Source organism: Microtus pennsylvanicus, chromosome 6, assembly GCF_037038515.1.
Source record: "Microtus pennsylvanicus isolate mMicPen1 chromosome 6, mMicPen1.hap1, whole genome shotgun sequence".
NCBI lineage: Eukaryota > Metazoa > Chordata > Mammalia > Rodentia > Cricetidae > Microtus > Microtus pennsylvanicus.
In genome coordinates this window covers 115,972,943-115,993,268 of record NC_134584.1, presented here as the reverse complement: position 1 = coordinate 115,993,268, position 20,326 = coordinate 115,972,943, and the positions used below count along the sequence as shown (strand labels likewise).

The window sequence follows — 20,326 nt, the reverse complement described above, 5'->3', positions numbered from 1 at the left end:
CTCCCACACCCTCCTCTACTTTTGTAAAGAAGACACACGCATGTAGGGATGGTGATCCATTTCCTTCATGCAGATGTCAGATGAGGGGGCTAGCAGATGTGGCAAGAGCTCAGAGTGTTCATCAGCCTGCATCAGGACCACCCTGAGGGTCAGGCAGCCTCACCTGTGCTGTATGCAGGAGACACAATGACACATGCACCATAGTGTCTGGGAAGGGTCACACCTCCCTTTGCATTGGCTACTAGTGCAGCCTCAGAGACACGGCTCCTCTCACTAAGCCTATAGATTTATCTAGAAAATGGGAGTCATCTGCATTCCAGTTCTAGCCTCTCTCATGGGTTGTTAGAGTGGAAGATGCTCATATACAACCCACGTGGGGTACTCACGGGACACATCAAGTGCTTAGAATAGCTGTTAACAGTTGCTACCTTCGTGGGATAGAGAGATAGCTCAGTCGGTAAAGTGTTTGCCATACACTCAGAACCCATATTTAAAAAAAAGCATGGTGTGATGATGTGTGTGTACTTGGGTCGGGGTGGGGCAGAGACTGGTAGATCCCTAGAGCTTGCTGGCCAGCTAGCCTAGCCTACTTGATGAATTCCGGGCCAGTATGACCTTAGAGTATACTACTAGAGATCCCTCTGTGACCTTAGGACAGTTGCCATGTGTGTCTCTGGTGCTCACAGACCCTGGAATGCCTGACATGGCTCTGGCTGTCCTGACTCTGGTTAAAGGGAAGGGGAAGCTGGGTCTCAAGGGAAATGGCAGTTGCTCCAGGTGAAACAAAGACATCCCCGGTGGTAGCATTTTGCTTGAGTCTCCTCTGGGCGAGTAGAATGGACCACAGACCACCATGAATCCGATGAGAGCTATATGCAGAAACACAGGCCTGATCGTAGCAGTCTGATCCATTATTCCTCATGTGCTGGGCATGTGCTATAATTCTCATTTAACTCCATGGTTACCTAGCATTGGCCTTCCCATTTTATAGAGCAGAAAGTCTGTTAGTGACAAACAGAGTTGAGATTTGACCTCAAAATGGTCTCCTTTGATCCTCTATGCCACACTGGGCAACATTTGCCTGGTCAGGCTCTAGGCACAGGGCTTTGGCTGAGCACAGGGATGTGCAAAGGGCCAGAGTCAGTCTCAGGGTATTGGGCACTGAAGAAAATAGAGAGCTGCCCTCTGAGCCCAGCCCTGCCACTGAAGGGCGATCAGATATCTGATCGGCAGGTCTGTAATGCAATATCCTGTTTGCTGTTCGGCGTCTGCATCCGTGGGGCCCCTGAAGTAGAGATCTTATACCTGAGGTGAGAGGAAAAGGATGGGAGGGTCCCACATGGTGCATTTATATAAGGGGAAAGAAACTGGAGCAGCTGGTGATGTGTGTGCTTCAAACCCATCACTTTCTCCAGGGTTCCTCCTAGCCTTGCACAGAGCAGAAGTCTCTGGGTGCTGATATGGAACCTGGAAGGGGTGAAAGTTTCAGTAGCTTCCCGAATTGTCATCATGTGAGATATGACAGCATCAGCAATGCCTACCCAAGGCCCACAACATGGAGGCTCACTTAATAGTCACAGACTCTGTGTAGCTGAGAGCATCTAACAGATGTATGGCTTTGTATCAGGAGGGCTGTGCTGATGTCCTCAGTATCTTCAGATAAGCACCATAGAGCCAACCTTGATGACTCTGGTATCCCTGCAGGTAATTCAGAGCTAGACCATCCCAGGATTGAAAAAAATCATAGGTGTCCCTAGGCCCCACCCACGTCCACGCTCTGAAGCTTGAATCCCATCTTCAGCATCACTCAAAGTGATCATCCAACTAAAGCCAGAATTCCTCTAGTGAAGGAATTCCCCACCAGTCATCACGTCTTGGTCAGTGATGTTAGAACATTTGCTCTCCCTGGAGATGGACTTGCCCTTGAGGGGTACTTCTGAAGGACACCTCCCCTTTGGCTCTTGTTTAGAACTGCAGTTTAGCTTATCTTTAAGTATACAGCCTTGTCAATATTTAGGATGCCTTTAGAATTTACTGCCCAGGCCGTGGTTTTTGAGAGTAGACGGGAGGTGAAGAGAACTGAGAGCTTATCAGGCACAGCTAGGCCACCAGGGTGCTTAGCCACACCATTCCTCCCTCCTGAGAATCTGACAGTCCCATGGGTCTGCATGTAGGCTGTGTGGCCTCTGGCTGGCCTTCGCTTGCTTCTTAGGACCAGGAATTGTGTCACAGCACCTGAGAGAGTCAGAGGTATCCCTGAGCCAGCAAATGCAAGCCATGAGTTACAGAGGCTCTTCTTTCTCCAGAGACTTCGTGAAAGCCTTTATCCAGTTTAAGAAGCCCATCGTGGTAGCCATCAATGGGCCAGCATTGGGCCTGGGAGCATCCATTCTACCCCTCTGTGACATCGTATGGGCCAGTGAGAAGGCCTGGTTTCAGACACCATATGCTACTATCCGCCTCACACCTGCTGGCTGTTCCTCCTACACCTTCCCCCAGATCCTGGGTGTGGCACTGGTAAGCCTCCTGTTTCCTACGTAAACCCTCAAATCTGGGATGCATGGGCCTGGGTCCTAGCAGGACCCTTTTACTGGGGTTAGGAATATGGCAGTGTCCTAGGGGTGAAAGTCTGGTATCCGATAGGCCTGAGGAACCTGCTCTGGCACCCTTTGCTGTCCCGGAACTGCTGTGACTGAAGCCAGGCTGATCTCATGCCAGACCAACAGGTCTTCAAGCTATTGGAGTCTGATGGATAGCCGAGCCGAGATGACGATGATGATGTCATCTACTGTGTGCCCAGCACCATGCACAGCGTCCCCTTTCTTCCTACTAGACTCTGGCGAAGCTGTGTCTTTGGGGGAGCTGAGTGCTGTAGCAAACAGTCACAATTCTCAGAGTCTGAGCAACAGCTGCCCCCTCTCTCTCTAGAACAGTCTGGCAAATGTGCAAATACAGTCCACATTAGTCAGATAGCTTCTGTCCAGCAGATCTTTCCCTTCCCAATGATGTAGAGATAATCACCCCAGAGGGTCTTCTAGACCAGGCTCATTGACAGTATCCCCTGTTCATTTACATATCACCGGCCAGGACTCCATCACGTGGCCACACCCCTCCTAAGGGTGGAGGAAGTGCAGTTCAACCATGTATCTATGAAAGAACGAAAGACTTTGATGGCAAAGCTGCCTCCACCCCTGTGAAAATGGGGAGATTTCCATAATGCAGATGGAATTGTGAGATCAGAGACACGAAAGAATTGTCACATGACTAGGTTGGGAAACCATGGACTTTACCCGAGGTGATAGCAGGACAAGTCTAGGCAGGACAAGACATAGAAAGCATTCACTGTTGGGGCTATACACAGCCCTGTTAGGAGGACAGTTGCTTTACCAGTGAACCCGTGTGAAAGACCAAGGCTCTGATGGGTCTGGGAGGACCTGAAGCTGTGCATTGGGCTATGGGGTTTGCTCTGTTCGTCCAGGGCTTGCCACACGAACATGAGGACATGAGTACAATTCCAAGAGCTTGCATAAGAAAATCTGGGCATGGTAGTAGATGCTTGTCATCTCAGCACAAGGAAGAAAGGCATAGGTAGATTCCTGTGGCTTGCTGGTCAAGCTAGCCTAGACTACCTGGTGGGAGACACCAGTGTGAGACACCCATCTTAAAAACCTCTGACCTCTAGACCTACACGCGCGCGCACACACACACACACACACACACACACACACACACACACACACAGAGTCATGTGGTACAATGGTGGCCCTAGGGTTTGGATCCCCATGGTTCACTGCACAGTTTGAGCTCTCAGCCCAGCATGTCATAAAGCAAAACTACAAATGAGTGAGTCTTAGGTGAGTACAATCAGGACCAGAGCTGGGGGTTCCGAAAGGGCAGCCAGCCCAGACAGGTGTTAGAGGTGACCTTCCCATGCAAGGTGGTAGGAAGAAGGTGGCACAGGTGGGCAAGCTGACTAGGACCATGCACTGCATCCATCAGGGAGGATGCTGGGACTTCAGCTGTCATGCAGGTTTCAGTGAGTCCTACTTAGTGACTACAGGGGGCACCCTACTAGCAGGTGCTGTAGGCCATGGGAGAGCCCACACTGCTGGGGCAACATGACCTGAGTGACAAGGACAGTCCTATAGCTCTAGAGCTGAGAGTACACTATCCAGTGCTCCATCCCACTTGGGGCTCTTGCTAACTGTTTTGGTTTGGAAACAGACTCAGGGGTACTTCTTGAATACATGTATTAGGCAGCTGCCTTTAAGCAAACCCTGGTTGCCCCAAGGTAGTCTGCACACTAGAGAATTCTGATGGCTCCCCACCATCTAGGTGCTCTGTGGAGTCCCTGGGCAGAGGCAGGGCAAAGAGATTTGCAATTTCTGAATTTCTTCTCTGTTTCTCTTTTTGTGTTCCATCTCCTGTCAATTCTATAGTGTGCAGGGGTCCTGGCCTGCCTTCGTCTCCTTGAAAACCTGCCTTGGTCACCACAGTGAAAGCCTGTCTAACACTACCCCTTCTGTGACATCCGTGTTATTCCTTGCTCCTTTCAAAATTGATCACACCAGCAGTAATAAAAATAGTGTCCCTTCATCACCTCCACACCACAGACCAGGTGCTGGTACAGTCCCATCTCTATTAGTCCAGCCGTAGCCAGAAGCCCAGAATGACTGTCAAATGCCTCTGGGATGGAGGAGAGCCCGTGAGGTTAAGTGACTTGCCCAGAGTCTGAATAGGGACCAGACATTATGTTGCTATTTTCATAGCTCTAGCGTGTGTCCTTTGTTCTTACTGGTCTTTATCCATGGCTCCCTGGCCTCAGCTGCTGTCTTGGGCTCCTGGCTAACACTCATGTTCCTTTTCAAAGAACACCGGAAGAAAACTATTGGAGGTGCGTGGGAGGCCCCATATATTCAGAGGCCTATGCGCCCCATGTCTACCACAGTGTGGGTACAGGCAAGGTGCATCTTTGTTCATAGCCAGACACTATTATTTTTTAACTAGCCTCTTTTGAGGACATGGAAGATGCCCATTCTGTTCCCAGTGAGCTCATGTTTCTAAGCCCGACCTGATGTAGGTATCACTTCTTGTATGGGGTAGGCCAACGGGTGGGACGTAGAAGTCATTTGGATTTAGGCACTGTCCCACGTCTCAGGTGGCTCTCAGCCTCACTGGTTGTGACACAGAGCTGGGAGGTGAACACTTTGTCATTGACATCAGCCACAGGCTCCCACTCATGTAAGTTTCTCCCCAGGCAGGCCCTCGTTGTTACAGCTATGAACAAGAGGCCGTGGTTAAACTGTCTGGTCGCCTCTCTGCCTTCCCAACCTCAGTCTTTTTTTATACCTCTAAACTGAAGGCTGTGTGTTCTCACCCGAGTTCTTTGTGGTTCCTTTTGTTCTTGTCTCAGTGACGGAGAGTGAGGGAAACACACCAGGGTCCTTTCAAGTGTACATTTTGCTTCCAGTGACCTAAACGATCTGCCAAGTGTCCCATTTCATAAAGGTTCACCACTTTCCTCAAAGAGTCAAGCCAAGGACCAATCCTTAAACATTCAGAGCTTTGGGGAACACTTACGCCCCTATAGCACCATGTATGACAGCCACGCATGTCAAAGCAGAGAAAACCATGTCACTTGGAGGCGTGGGATGCAGAGGCAGCCCAGCCAAGATGGGAGTGTTCCATCACTCACAACTGCATAGTGTCTGTGCCCCAAGCCACTGGATGCTCTTGCTCTACCTTGGTGGTCTCATCTTTGCGTCCCTAATGCTGTAGAGAGTTTTGATTGACTTAATTTTTTAAAGCTTAGTGATTTTTCTGAGATTTTTACTCTCTCTCACCCCATCTTCTTCTCATTCCCCTCTGTCTTCATCCCTTCCTTCTCCCTTCAGAATTAATCAATCTTTTTTGAGAGGATGAACTTGACTCACTGTTCTAGTTAGAAAGTGTTAGCCTGTAGGTAGATCGCCCCCTCCTTCCTAGACTAGGGCCAGGCTGTCAGCACTGAAAGGAACCTCAAAGGCTGTGCAAACCCACCCGGGGTCGATGACTGGAGGGGAGTACTTTTGGGTTCACAGAGCTTCGCTAGATCCGTTGGCTTCTCTTGACACTTTAATGAGAGCAATGGCAGATGTTTATAAACATTCTACACTGTGTATCCGACCCTAGGTTGTGACTCCTGCCTCAGGGAGCAGAGAGGCGCTCATGCCCCAGCTGTTCCAGGCTTCCCTAAGGGACACGGGCAGAGCTCTGTGCCCTCAGCTTTCTCCTGCCTTTCTTCTTCCAGGCCAATGAAATGCTGTTCTGCGGGCGAAAACTCACTGCCCAGGAGGCATGCAGCCGGGGCCTTGTCTCACAGGTCTTCTGGCCCACGACCTTCAGCCAGGAGGTCATGCTGCGGGTGAAGGAGATGGCATCCTGCAGTGCGGTGGTGAGTCCCCATGTCGCTCATGTACCCACCTTGTGAGTGGACCATTGTGTGTACGTGCGTGCAGGTGGAGTCCTAAGACCCATGCAGAGTCTCTTCCCATGTCATCTCTCCCTTAATTTTTTTTGAGACAAGCTCTCTCACCAAACCCAAAGCTTGCCAATTTGGCTAGACAGTGACCAGTAAGCACCTCCTGTCTGCACATCCCCACTTCTAGGATTGTTAAGTGTGCATTACTATACCCAGCATTTTACATGGGTTCTGGGGGAGTCAGTCTCAGGTCCTCATGTGACAACTGAGCCCTTCCCATAGTTCCCCAGAGAACATGCAGAATCGGTGAGAGGTTTTCTGCAGTGTCGGATATACTGCCTCTTGGTACAGAATGTCAAAATTATTAGAGGAAGATGCCCAGGATATTGCATATTCTTATTCACGCCCCATTGAAAGAGGCTCACGGGAGAGATTTATAGTTGATAAGCAAGCATTGTATTATTAAGAGAAAGCCCTGAACACCCCCAAAAGCACCAAGCTAAAGTCTCAGAAAGGGAAGGCCCAGGGCACTACAGGTCAAGGGACAGAGACCAGTGCGTGCTGCCGCTGTTTTATTTCTTTGGTCCAGCCTAGTGTCTGACACATCTGGTCGTTCTTCAACTCCAGGGATGCACTAAAGAAGGGGTGAACCACACCTCCACGGAGGTGCAAGGTTTTAGTTAAACGTTGGTTTTGACTTCGTGATGGAGACTCTGAGCATAGGAGGGAACTCAAGCCTCAAGGCCGGTTCCCGAGAGGGGTAAGGTCTATACTCTTGTCCTTAAGAAACGGAGTGCTGGGCTGGGTCTGTGAGCCACATCCCTGCATCCCATGCCTTCTGCTCCCACAAGCACCCCACCCACATATCCAGCTGACATGGTCATCTACTCAGCCTCTCCTTGTTAGCTGTTTATTTATTGGACACCCTGCTGCGTCTGCTCACTCTCACACCTAGTGCCGCTCACGACGGTTGTGGTGATCTCCTGGATCACGTGCCTTATTGGTTTTATGTGAATTCTCTTTTGACTTCGTGATGGAGACTCTGAGCATAGGAGGGAACTCAAGCCTCAAGGCCGGTTCCCGAGAGGAATTCTCTTTGAACTGGTGACTGGGATTATTTTTTACCCCTTTTCCTGAGATTCTCCCCCTTTCAGCTCTGAAAAAATCTCGTCAAGAAACCTTACACTCCCAAGTAAACGGGGCATGCTTAATCACCTGAGGGCCAGCTTCCCAGAGAGGCCAGGGGAGAACTCAAACAAGGGTTTGGGAGGCGGGAGGCAGGAAAGCAGGAAAGCAGGAAGGTCGTATGCATCTCAGTGTTGACTGTGGCCAGTTTGCCCAGAGGATGCAGGGGGCAGGCATGAGCTGCAGTGGGGTGTGGGCCACACACTGGGCAAGGGGAGGCCCCCAGATGAAGTATCTGTTGAAAGGATACCTGAGGGGACATTAGGAGACACCCACACAGAAGAAACCTCTACAGCAGCACTGCAGAGGACCCAGGAACTTTATGTGACTTCCTGAGAAAAGACTGTGTGGCAAAGTGAAGCCGGCAGCCTCTAGAAGGTGGTGTTATCAGGAGAAAAAAATTCCAGGATGAGAGGCGCTCAGGGTTCCTTCCGCCGTTCTAGAGTGTAAGGTCCTTCCAGACAGCTGGCACCTGGGGGTTTGCCCCTTGCTTTGTCTGTTTCAAAGTGCTTAGAGCAGTGAGAACCTAAGCCTTGACCCTTGTGGTGGCAACATCACGGTCTGGGGATCGGCCTGATTGAGATGCCTTGTACCGCTGTTGAATGATCCCACCCTGGGCCATGTTACCTTCTCAAGGGCCTTTATCTACAATGGGGGTAAGATGTGAACTACCTGCAATTGAGAGACGTGAGATTGGAAAAAAAATATTTCATGGAGCCTGGTCATCATGGTGTGGTTATTAATACTACCATTAATATTATTGCTCAGTACTGCAATTGCCGCTCATTACTCTAGAGTTAGTGTGATTGCTGTCATTGCTCCTCATTCCTGTCTTACTGTAACATTGCTGCTTGGTCCTATATATATTATGTTGATTACTATGATTATTATTGATCATTACTACAACTATTACTGCGCTTGTTGAAAATTATTTCTACAGTTTATGCCATTATTATTCACTGCCATGACTATTGCAACCATTATTATGGCTATAGTTCTTGTTACCCAATACTGCAATGTTACCCAATACTACTATTGTTGCTACTGTGCCTAACAGAGGCATGGCTGGCCAATGCATCCCACAGATACTTTGTCAACCATCCCCTCATTCTCTGTTCACAGTGACCCTTGGGTTGGGTGTTCTTTTCCCTGACAGGTTGTTCAAATGACTCCATTCATGACATGGGGTGGGGTCAAAACAATGCTTTGCGAACTTCGTCAGAAACCCATAGAAAAACACAGCTCCATGGGTACAGTGCTTGCTGTGCATGCATGGAGACCTGTGACTGATACTCCAGAAACTATATGTGTTTGTACATCTATGTGTAGTATGTGTATATGTAGTGTATGTATATGTATGTATATACAGATGCACCGGTGCTGGGGAGGCAAAGAAAGGCAGATTCTTGATCTCATCATCTTGACAGTCTCCCCAGCCTGCACACACTAAATCCAGTGAGAGGTTCTGCCATAAAATAAGTGAAGACCAGTTGAGGAAGATGGTTATCTAAGGCCTTCTCATATATCCACACCACAGCACATATCACACACACACACACACACACACACACACACACACACACACACACACACACACACAGACAGAGAGAGACAGAGAGAGAGAGAGATTGAGAGAGAGAGAGAGAACACTGATTATATGTCACCTTTGGATAAAAGGCAAGACTCCTAAGGCCTGAGTACCATGCCTTTCTGCCCAAGTCATCCCTTGAGTAGAGGGCTCAACACCTTGACCACTTGGAAGTCATTCAGGACGGTGCTAATAACAGACCCAATGATCCAGACTCAAGGTAAACCCCCTTCTTGGCTGCTGTGGACACTGCAAGGCTACAGAGACAGAACTCAGCCCCAGGCTGGCTGACCCCACATGTGTGTGTTTCCTTCCAGGTTTTGGAGGAGTCCAAATGCTTGGTCCGGAGCTTCCTGAAGTCGGTGTTGGAAGACGTGAATGAGAAGGAGTGTGTCATGTTGAAGCAGCTCTGGAGTTCCTCCAAAGGCTTGGACTCCCTCTTCAGCTACCTGCAGGACAAAATCTATGAAGTCTGAAGGGCCCCAGCTTGTGAGCCTCGCTGCTCAAGGGTACCTGACTTCCAGCTGGGCCCTGTGTTTCTGCCATCGGAGCCCAGGGTCCACCCCTAGCCAAGAGTTTGTCAGGGTGTGTCTTCACACCTAGGGTTGTGTCCATTCCTCGTGTCCTTCGGTTGTTCCTCATTGGTTTGATTTTGATGTAACGGTGGGAAACGCAGTATCCTTGGCCTCCCCGTGTCCCTATCCCAGCCCGGCCATAGAGCTTTCCAGGGTTACACGTTTTCAGGGCTCTGCCAGGCACTGCTTCCCTTTCCCCACTAGCTGAAATGCTCCACCACCATGGTCCAGAAGGGGACGATCAACCTCCCCCATCCTCCTGACTCAGGCTGTGTCTACACAGTGCCTCCAACTTGGAGATGAGGCCATCATGGGTCTCTGATGAAATGATCTGGGACCAGGGGACAATCATCTTAGGGAATTCGCAGACCAACAAGCACGTGACTCTGTTGGCCCATAGGCCTGGCTTCAGGCTCCTCTCCAATGCAGCTCCGTGTGATTCTTAGGGCTTGGTCTCAAAACCCAACTGAGTGATTTACAAACCCAGATATTGTACATTTAGAAATGTTTTGTTAAATATATATTTTTAAAACAATGTAAGTGGAAATTCTGATAATTTATGTGTATTATATGTAAAGCTAGTTTTGCAAAAAAAAACATGAATTACTAGGAAAATTTTTTCTTTATTCGGATTTATTTTATTTATTTATTTTTGTTTATATATTATGAAGTCTATTGTTCACACAGATCTTATTTTCATACTACCCTGGACCAAATACGATTCAAGGTTCACGCTGTTTGGTGCACGCTCACAACGAGCCATGTGGGAAGTTCAGAGATGAGAATGGAAGGGTTTTTTGTGGATTTAAAATGAACAACACTGTGTCGGGTCCTCTCCAAGTCACTCTCATAACATGATGCCAGTTCTCTAGTCTTGTTTTTAGGATAAGTCACGGTGGCGTTTTCTGTCACTCACTGTCATTAAGAGGAATCTAGGACTCTTGTGATCCCAAATGGTCTCAGAGCAGGACCCAGTCCTTAAATGAGTGGCATTAAGGAAGGATGGGGGTGCGGTCCTGTTTCAGGATGAAATATTGCCTAGGGTGAGGTGTTCTTTTGCTCTGGGATAGATAAATGAACTTGGATTTCCAAGACCTTTCCTCTCATATGGAAGTTAATGTCTTAGTTGGCCTTCTGGGAGTGTTGAGAAAGAAAACCCAGTCTCTGGAGTTTTTCTAGGGTCCAAACCATTTTGCTTCCAGAAGTCTGAACAATGAGTCTTCTTTTTTTTCTAGCTGGGAGAATACAAGGGAGCAGTATCCAGCATGCAGGTCTCCTTGCCTCCATGGCTGTGGGCTACCGGAGGCCTCCAGTAGCTATGTTCACGTGATCCAACTAAAGTCCCTGGATCTGCATGGTAGGGGAGTTTGAGTTGATAAAGAAACAGGAAATAGAAGGAAGAGGCTCCATTGTGCCTGGAACCTCAAACCTCTTTGAGATCATGTGCCCAGAGAAAATTAGACCATCAGGGTGCCTGGATTGTTCTAGATGTGTTCTAGATCTTGACCTCTGTTCTTTCTATTCCGTTCCCTGTGAGTTTCCAGTCTTTCTTAGCCCTGCCTTGGAGACAGTGGGGTACAGTACTGAGTTGGCACAGCTTGTTGGGGGTTAGGGGAGTGGGGAGGTGGGCTGCAAAGAAGGAGAGTTGGTTCTCTGCCTGCTCTCCAACGGGAATAGCTACCCCAAGTCCCAGGTGGAAGAATGACACAGGTGGTTGAATGTTCACATGAGAACAAGTGAAGGGGCCCGACTCTAAACCTGGGAGACGGAGGCAGGAGGATTGCTGCAATTTCAGGTCCCTAGCCAGGGCTACATAAGACTCTGTCTCTAGCCAGGCTGTGGTAGCCTTTAATCCCAGCACTCAGGAGGCTCCCACGTGCGCTGGCCTTGTGATCCTCAGGATGACCTTGCTTCCCTCTATGGAAAGCGTTAGGAGTCAGAAAGGTTCAAGAGGGTTGGAGTTTCACTTCTCCATTCTCTTTCAGCCTGTGCCACTTGGGCCATGCGGAGACTGAAGGGACAGCCATGTCGGCTGTGTTCAGTCACAGGGAAACAGAATCGAATCCTGTAGTTCCCTGGTGTCCCAGTAGAACACTGTAGGAGCTGTAGGCTGGGGAGTAGAAAATTAATAGAGGAGCGCTCTGGATTCTGCCAGGTGTCTGTTGTTGAACCTTCTCTATTAGATGAGTTCCATGTGCTTCATCCAAACCCTTAAGATGGCCCTTGTTCTTGTGTATGTCTCCAACCCTCTTCATAACTGCTGCTTCCTCTATGGCTCCCAACCCTCGTGCTTTCTGATTAATCCGCGTTTGTCCATAGGGAGGCAAGAGGTCAGGATTCTTTCTGGAAATGGAAAGGGATGTTTAGAAATGCCTGTTATCAGTGTCTGTCTCTGATTCCTGCTGATACAATCAGAGTTTTAACTTTGGGTCCTTGATGAGCACCAAACCTCTGAAAGTATCAAGGGTCCGTGATGACCGAGATAGACATGGAATTCTTTCTAAGGTGGAATTCATATGGCTCTTTATAAGTCCTTTCAATAAGGTAGTTCTGCCACATGCACACAAGTCCTTTAGTCAGTCTGCCGTAGGGCTGGCTAGACCACTGGAATGGCTGTTTTCAGAGTTGCGCTGGGGGTAGTGTGCCATTGAAATGCAGCTGACCTCCAGCATACTGAACAGGGATGGAAAATACCAGCCTATGGTTGTATTCAGATTACCCTAAAAGCTTTATTGAGGCGGGGTGCTGGCTTCCATCTTCAATCTTGTACCCCAGTGTCCTCTCTGCTCCCATGAGGTCCTTCTGTTTGTCCCTTTACCTTTCTTGCTCCTTTCCCATGTCATCCTTTCCTAGAGCCTAAGTAAATCTTTGAGGAATTGTGTAGATGGTCTTAGAAGGCCCAACTCAAGAGTTCCTTTGAGTTTGGAAGGACAGCCATGGGTGAGAAGTAGAGAGTACCTGTTCTGAGTCAACATCCCTTCTAGCAAGCCACTCAGGACGCCCCCTTTCTGCCACGACCTTGGTGACCTCAACTTCCAGCATGAGGGTATGACATGGTTGGGGTTAGATGCTTTGATCCCGGAGACTTTTGGAGAGTTATGGTTAAGATGGCCAGACCACCTCAGCACATGGAGGCCACTTTGTAATGTGGGTGTTCTGTTATTTAGGTGACCCTTTCCTGTTTCAAAATAAAGTCTGAGGGGAATCACGTTATGCTGAGAAGGAAGTAAAGACTTAAAAGCTTATTCTTTGGCATAGGTCAAACTGGGAATTGTCCTCTCGGAAGCATGAAAAGCTGAAATTCAATATGAGGACGGGAAAATAACCACAGCAGACTTTGAACAATGCAATTTTATCTCTAACTCTCCTTTACAAATCGCCTCCGCCAAATGCTGAATTGTATCCTTCATTCCCTAACTCCTGATTTCAAAAATCTCTTTAGAAGTTTGTAATTTTTTTTTAAATTTGGAATTTAGTCCCACTCTACACACTTTTTCAATCTAGTTTCTGTAGAAGTTTTTTTTTTAAATAATAATAAAATTCCCCAAATCTTCCTATGGGAACATTTAGAAGGAAGGCCCGCTTCTCTTGTGTTTCTGTTGTATATATGAGACAAGATGCCCTCACTAATAGACACAGTATTTAAGACTCCAAATGAGATTTCTTAAGTATTTTATTTTATTCTCTGTAAATGGTTTTGTAAAAATCTCGAAAATCTCCACTTTGCCTTTGTAGATACATCTTCGGGGGCTTGTCTTGCATGTGTGTTTTTTGTTGTTATTGTAGCTAAGTGCCACTTAGTTCTTTCTGCGGGTTTTGGTTGAAATGCTTATAGACTTTAATACAGTATATATATTTTCAGAATATAAACTTTTATATTTCTGTGGTAAATTAGGACATGCGTTTTAGGCAATCTTTTACATTAATATCACTTCTTCCTTCAAAAAAAAATAGATCGCATACTGGTTTGGTGCCAATTTTTTTTTAATCAAATAGTCTTACATTAAGAAATCAAGTCAATTTTCTTTTTTCTTCTAGAAGTCATTGCGTTTGAAATCTAATTTGAACACGTGTTGAATTTGTGGAATAAGCCTTACCATTAGGTTCAATAATCCTGCTGACCTTCAAAACTACGTGTGTAGTTCAAGCCCCCCCTCCCCCATGCCCCGCATAAATTCTCACTGTGTGGCAGTTGATGGAGCTGTGAACAGAGCCTTAAGGTTGTTGCAAAAAATAAATAAATAAATAAATAAAAGGATAATACGGGTTGTTTCCTCCATGTAAGCCATGTTGGTGGGCTCGATGCAGTCTGTAGCTCGTGGCTATCCGGAAGAGAGTGGTGGAGTCGAAGTCGATGGCGGCAGGGACCAGATGGATTTCTTGATGAATGTCTTTGGCCATCGTATGGCCCAGGACAGGCTTTCTGAACCACTGTCATTCTAGTCACATGGTTTGGAGATGGTAACAGGGAGGGCTGCGGATTCATCGTCTGTTCTAAACAAATGACAGTTCCTGCTCCTGACCCCGGTGGGGACTCCAGGTTCCTTGTGGGTGACCTGCAAATGTCCAGGGTAGCTAAAGTCGGCAGTCTCTGTGAGATGCTAACAAAGTTTACATAAAAGTCTTACTATGTAGACAATCTGGAGTCGGTTTTTGTTCTGTCATTGGCATTGCCATGCGTCCTTGGTGTTTCTGTGAGGAAATGTGTGTCGAGCCATGCTAGACTGGAGCTGGGCAGGATGGGCATACTGTAGACACAGAGCATGCACAGCAAGCGAGCTGGTTTAGCCAGGGTTTTTTCAGTGGCACAGAAATCCCAGATTTTTATCAGCAGTGGGCATAGTGTATCTTGGAATCTTAAAGAGTTAATTCTCAAAAATTAAATCCCATTTTTGGTAGGTGGCACTCTGGCCATTACCAGCTGATTCTCCTTATCAACCTTTGGAATAGGAGCATGAGTTCAGGGCTGTGTGGTTAAGCATGGGATCCCTCTTTAGGCAATGTCCAAAGTCACCTTTTCAGCATTAGGGTTGAGATTGGCATGTGCTCATGTGTCAGTCAGAAGACCTGATGTCTAGGGTTAGCTTCTGCCTTGCATCTCTGGGTTGACTTCACCTCTTTGTCTCAACATCTAGTCTTCCTCTGGAGCGTGTTTAATTGACTCTGGGAAGTTCAGAGGGTGTAGAGTTTTCCACCTAGTATTTAATTTGCCATTATGCCATTAGTTCCAGCTTGAAGTTATTTTCTAATGGCTACATTGACAAGGCTGTGAAAATAACTGCCTTTCATAAAACCAAGGACCAAAGAATTTCATTATTCCAACCAAGCATGAGTTTCATAGCCTGTAGGCACATCTGGGTCCAGATGTGTGAGCTTTATGGCACAGAGGAAGCCTTGGTTCCCCTAAACTCATGCTCCCCTAACTGGCCATGCAGAGAAGTTGACTATCTTGTTGAAAAGCTCTGAAGGAGAGTTTCTGCGATTGGAACTTAGTATCTCAGGTGGGTGTTTCTGCTGTGTGGTCTCAGCTTTCTATTTATCCCATTACAAAGTGGAACTCTGGGATCCCGCCAGGTTGTCTGAACACCGTAGACTCTTCCATTTGTGTGTGGGCCTCCGGCTGAAGTTTTGCAGCTAGGTCTCCAGGGATGCATCCTGTGACTGCCAGATGTCCATCTCTTTAGTTCCTCATCAAGCCATTCCACTTCCTGCTTAGTAGTGCAGGAATTTTCCTCAGCGGCCCCACCAGGGGATGCCCCTGTTCTCATTCTCATTCATGATGATGTCATCGACTTCTTTACTAATCCAGAGATGACTGGTGTTAAAGAAGTGCTATTCTATTGGTAAGGCTTATTACCAAACTTCTGATAATGAAGCAGGCTACCAAAAACGTGTCCAGCTCACTCTAGGAGTGTTTGGGTTTGATCATGGATGTAGCGTACACACCAAAATCCATGGATACCTTTACAGGTTAGGTTACTCGTTTTCTTTTGCCAGATTTTCACTGGAGAGTCCTTAGTTTTGGATACTTGTAAGTATGAGTCCTTCATAGAGTTATATGCAGGTATAGCTGGCCCATTCTCCACATTGTAAATATTTTTCCCAAACTGGGTGCAGTACTGAGGGTAATAATCTTCTGATTTATCAAATGCTGTCTGGAGCAAATCGTCCACTCTTTGTGAATGGTCCTGTAACGTATATGAACATATTTCTGGGTGCCTTAGAAGTTGTATTTTTCATGTGTGCTAATATGCAGTATTTATACATCGTGAGAAGCTGCTTTGAATAAAAAGATTGAAACTTCGTCTCTATTTGTTTGTGTCCCTCCCACCCACCCTACCCCTTTTGTGATCCATCTTAAAGGTCACAAACTGGTTATGTGCTTTCAAAATTGAGAAGTTTCTGGAGCTTTGGAGGTTGTTCCAAGGTTCCTGGCAGACTGACATCTCCATCCAGGTATGACCTGAAGTTTCTAGTATTTTGAGGCCATCACTTGGGTAGAGGGGCGACAGCTGGATGCCAGAGGACTTTAGAATGGAGGGGACAGATTTTCAGGGAGTGGATGTGTCATTTATCCCTTCCTTGACATGTGCACTATGCTCTATAATATTATGGCCCCTATCTTTAGCAGGCAAACCTCCACAGAGATCAGTCCTGTATAGTTCAAGCTGGCTTTCATGGTCAAAATTGATGTCTATCACTATGGATAGAGTCTTTCTACACATATAATCTTATTGCTTTATCTGTCACAGCACAAAGAGACAAATGGAAGAGGACCCTTCAGAACTTGGCCACACACCGGGGAAGGGTGCAGAAAAGAGATAGTATCGGAAGCCTTCAATGGTTTTGTGCTAATAAATTCCAGGAAAGGGATTTATATCTATCTGTCCATTCATTCATGCACCCACTCTCCAAGTAGTTCACCCATTCATCCACCCACCCATCCTTCCACTTTCAATCTACCTGTCAATCCGTCCGTCCGTCCATCCATCCATCCATCCATCCATCCATCCATCCATCCATCCACCCATCCTCCCATCTCCCTATCTGCCCTTCCATCCATGCACCCACCCTTCCATCTGTCTATCTGTCCTTTCACCTACTCTTCTGTCTGTCAGTCCATCCACTTCCCCTCCTGTCCATTCTGTTGTCCCCCTGTCTGCCATTCATTAATCTTTCATTCAGCTTTCATTTCAGCACTCTAGACAGAGCCTCCCCCCACCACGTCTGGGAAGCTACACAAGTTCTTTGATACCTAGATGGCTCAACTCTTCTCTAAAGGAACTTGGAGTCTAGGGATGTGAGAAAGGCAAGAACTCCTCTGCTCTGTCCTGAAACATCAGCACAGGGCTAGAGAAGGCCTATTCTTACAGCGTCACAAACATACTCGGGGCTGAGAAGAAACTTCCGGTGGGTAGGTCAACCAGTCTGGGGTTCTTAAGCCACTGTTGCTTTGTGTGCCTCTTTTCTCTCAAGTCTTGATACTATCTAAGATACGGAAGAGGTCAAGACCAAATCTGGAGAGTCTTGCGCTTTCAGATTTCGGTGTTTCCTCTGGAAGACGGAGTGAGAACTTGTGGAAGTTTTGTCAGAAACCTTGGCCACTCCGCCTGTCTCTTGGGTCACTTTGATATGGTGTTATATGGAAAGAGCTGCTTGCCCTAACAGGACAAGAGAATAATGGGACTGTATCTTTCTCCACAGCCATAAATAGTAACTAGAAGATGGCCAGCGTATAATTAAGCAGAGATGAGATATGAGTATAAAAGCCCCTCTCTTCTTTTGAGATAAGGTCTCATGTATCCCAGGCAGGCTTCATACATGCTATATAGGCAAGGATGACCTTGTCCTTCTACCTCCCTAGTGCTGACATTACAGGCCTGCACCATCATGCCTGCTTATGCAGTGCTGGGGATTGAACCCAGGGTGTCCTATATGCAAAGCAAACAGTCTACTGACTGAGCTATATCTTCTGGCCCTGTAAAAGCAACTTTTATTGACTCGGGGTTCCTTTAGGTCTGCTTAATAAGGGAGCAGTCCTCTGGTCTTTGATGAAATCCTGATGGGTTTCAGCCCTTTCGTGTCTCGTGGATAATAGTTCTCCCAGTCACAAACACAGACTCAGTTGTCATCAGAGATAAGCATGATGCATTTTAGGTGAATTGTTCCCAACTCATTCAAGACTTCTCTTGCCATCATCGGCTGACCTCTGACTAGTCTAGTTGAATGGGGAGAACAGGAAAGGTCTTACATGCTAACATGGCAGAGTGCTTGGATAGGGGTTTTTAGTCTCTGAGCCTTAGAGATATATATTTATGTCTTATTCTCTTAGGGAATTTTATGGGGTTTTAGACTGGACAGTCCCCTGGAATTGCCAGGTTGTTTTTTATCAACCCCCTATTCCTCATCAGCCCTTTATTGAGAGTCTGTCTGCTACAAACTTTTCCGGTTGGGTGTGCTCCAAGTTCTAGAGATGATGTTTAATCTCTTCACAAAATGAGAGGGAAAGCTTTTCCTTTTCCTATTCTCTGTCTTTCTTTGTCTCTCCCTCCCCCTCCATCCCTCCTCCTTTTCCCTCTCTCTGTCTCTTTCTGTATCTCTCTGTCTTTTTCTATATCTATTTCTTTCCCTCCTTCTTCTTCTGTGTGTATATGTCTGTGTGTCTCTGTGTGTCTGGGTGTTCTGTGGTTCTTAGAGAAATCCTCTTAGCTCCTCTTCTAAAGATGCTGGATACACAGACCACAGCCGGAACACAACTAGAGTCCATCAGGATCTTGTGGCAGGGATTTCTGTGTGGGGGCAGGTCTCTGATGAGAGGCACCTTGGAGGACTTGGGAGATTAATGAGGACTTGAACTTTCCCTTCAAGTGAGTCATGAGCCCAGGAAGGCTTGGCCTGGGATGGCTTGTGGTTTCCCAGATTTTCTCCCTTTCAAAAGCAGGACTAGAAGAGCAGAAGCAAGGGCAACACTAGGAGGGTTGGGGCAGCCATCCTGTACCCCTTGGTGGGGGGAGGGAGGTTGGGCAGATTGGTTGTGGAGTCAGGGGTTTCAGGGCTGAGCTTGAACAATGATCAGCTAGTACAGCCCCTGATGAGACAGGAAATGTTCTAGGAATTGGGGGGTAGGGGAGATCAGGGCTGTGGGTAGACCTAAGTGGGGTTGCCAGGAGCTCAGCTAAGCCTGGCCACACAGGCATCAGGTAGGTGGTCCTGCTTAGCCTAAGGGCACCTAAGGGCAGCAATGCTGCTGCTGCTGCTGCTAGGAAGTTAAGGGACAGAAAGACAGACAGATATGCACATGCGTATTCACACACATACACCCAAAGTTACATACCCACAGACATGCACAGGTATGCATATCTGTGCCTGTGGTATGTATGTATTTAAATATATGTGACATTACCATGTGAAACTAGATTAGATTTTTTTATAATATATGAAATAGCTGTTGATATATAGTCACCTTAAATAATTAAATGCAGTTTAAGTAGGAGAGCCATACATAAATGACTACAAGTATATTCAGAACAGTTGCTAATATCTGGCTACTATTTAATGATTTAATAAGGTTTTCATATAGGAGTATTTATTTTAGATCTTATCTATATACCACATGTAAATTTGGTTTTATGCCATTATATACAATTTTGTGACAGTTATTAGTATAGTCACTTAGTGTGACTTACATATATATATGTGTGTGTGTATGTGAGGGCTTATGTATATGAAATTTATGCAAATTTATGTAATATCTATTTAAATGAGCTATGTGCATATACACATGAGATTTCATCTATATATAAAACACTTGTTGGCACATGGTCACTCTTTGGAGATTAAGTGAGCTTTACATATATGCATATATTAAATTATTTAAAATAAAATAGCAGTGAGTAAAAACATAGGTGTGCACACACACACACACCACATATAAATGCACATGTATTTGGACAGTTGGCATTACACTTACAATTAATTATTTATGCTGGCAAGTGTCTGGGGCAGGGTTGGGGCCCGTAGTTTGGAACTTTGCAAAAGTGTTTTTTTGGGCCACGTGAAAGTCTTCAGCACAGCTTAGAGAGCCCTGGGCATTGGCAAAGTCTTCCTGACTTCCCAGAGAAGTCTCTGCTTACATCCTCTGAGCACCATTCCCCAGATAAGCTCCCTATCTGTGCAGCTGAAACCATCTTGCCTTATTTTTTGGGTCTCCAGGTCTCCCTCATCTGTAGGCAGGGTTCTCAGTCTCTTTCTCAGGATGCCTTCATTGGTGTGTGTGCCCTGGTGTATCTTCCCTAAGAGTCTCCATAAAGCATCCTGTCCAGAATATTTCAGATGCTGAGGTTCCAAACAGATTTGATATTTTTTCCCTCCACTTCCTAGAGGCACTGGGTAAGGATGGTCTAGGCATGTTCCTAAACTAGACCCGGAGCCGAGTCCAAATGTGAGGATCCAATAGTCTGATCTGAAGCAGTTATCCAAGAACCAGAATCCAGGAACCAAGTGGACAGGGAGCAAAGG

General features: G+C 46.8%; 1 protein-coding gene across 1 annotated transcript in view; it reads left to right on the top strand.

Moving 5' to 3' along the window:
- Cdyl2 (chromodomain Y like 2) overlaps positions 1 to 16,112 on the top strand; it is a 168,014-nt gene extending 151,902 nt beyond the window's left edge. The window contains exons 5-7 of the mRNA XM_075977406.1: positions 2,307 to 2,517; positions 6,290 to 6,433; positions 9,551 to 16,112. Coding sequence (XP_075833521.1) covers positions 2,307 to 2,517; positions 6,290 to 6,433; positions 9,551 to 9,709 — 514 coding nt within the window. The 3' untranslated portion in view covers positions 9,710 to 16,112. The remainder of the gene's footprint in view (positions 1 to 2,306; positions 2,518 to 6,289; positions 6,434 to 9,550) is intronic.
- The last annotated feature ends 4,214 nt before the right edge of the window (positions 16,113 to 20,326 follow it).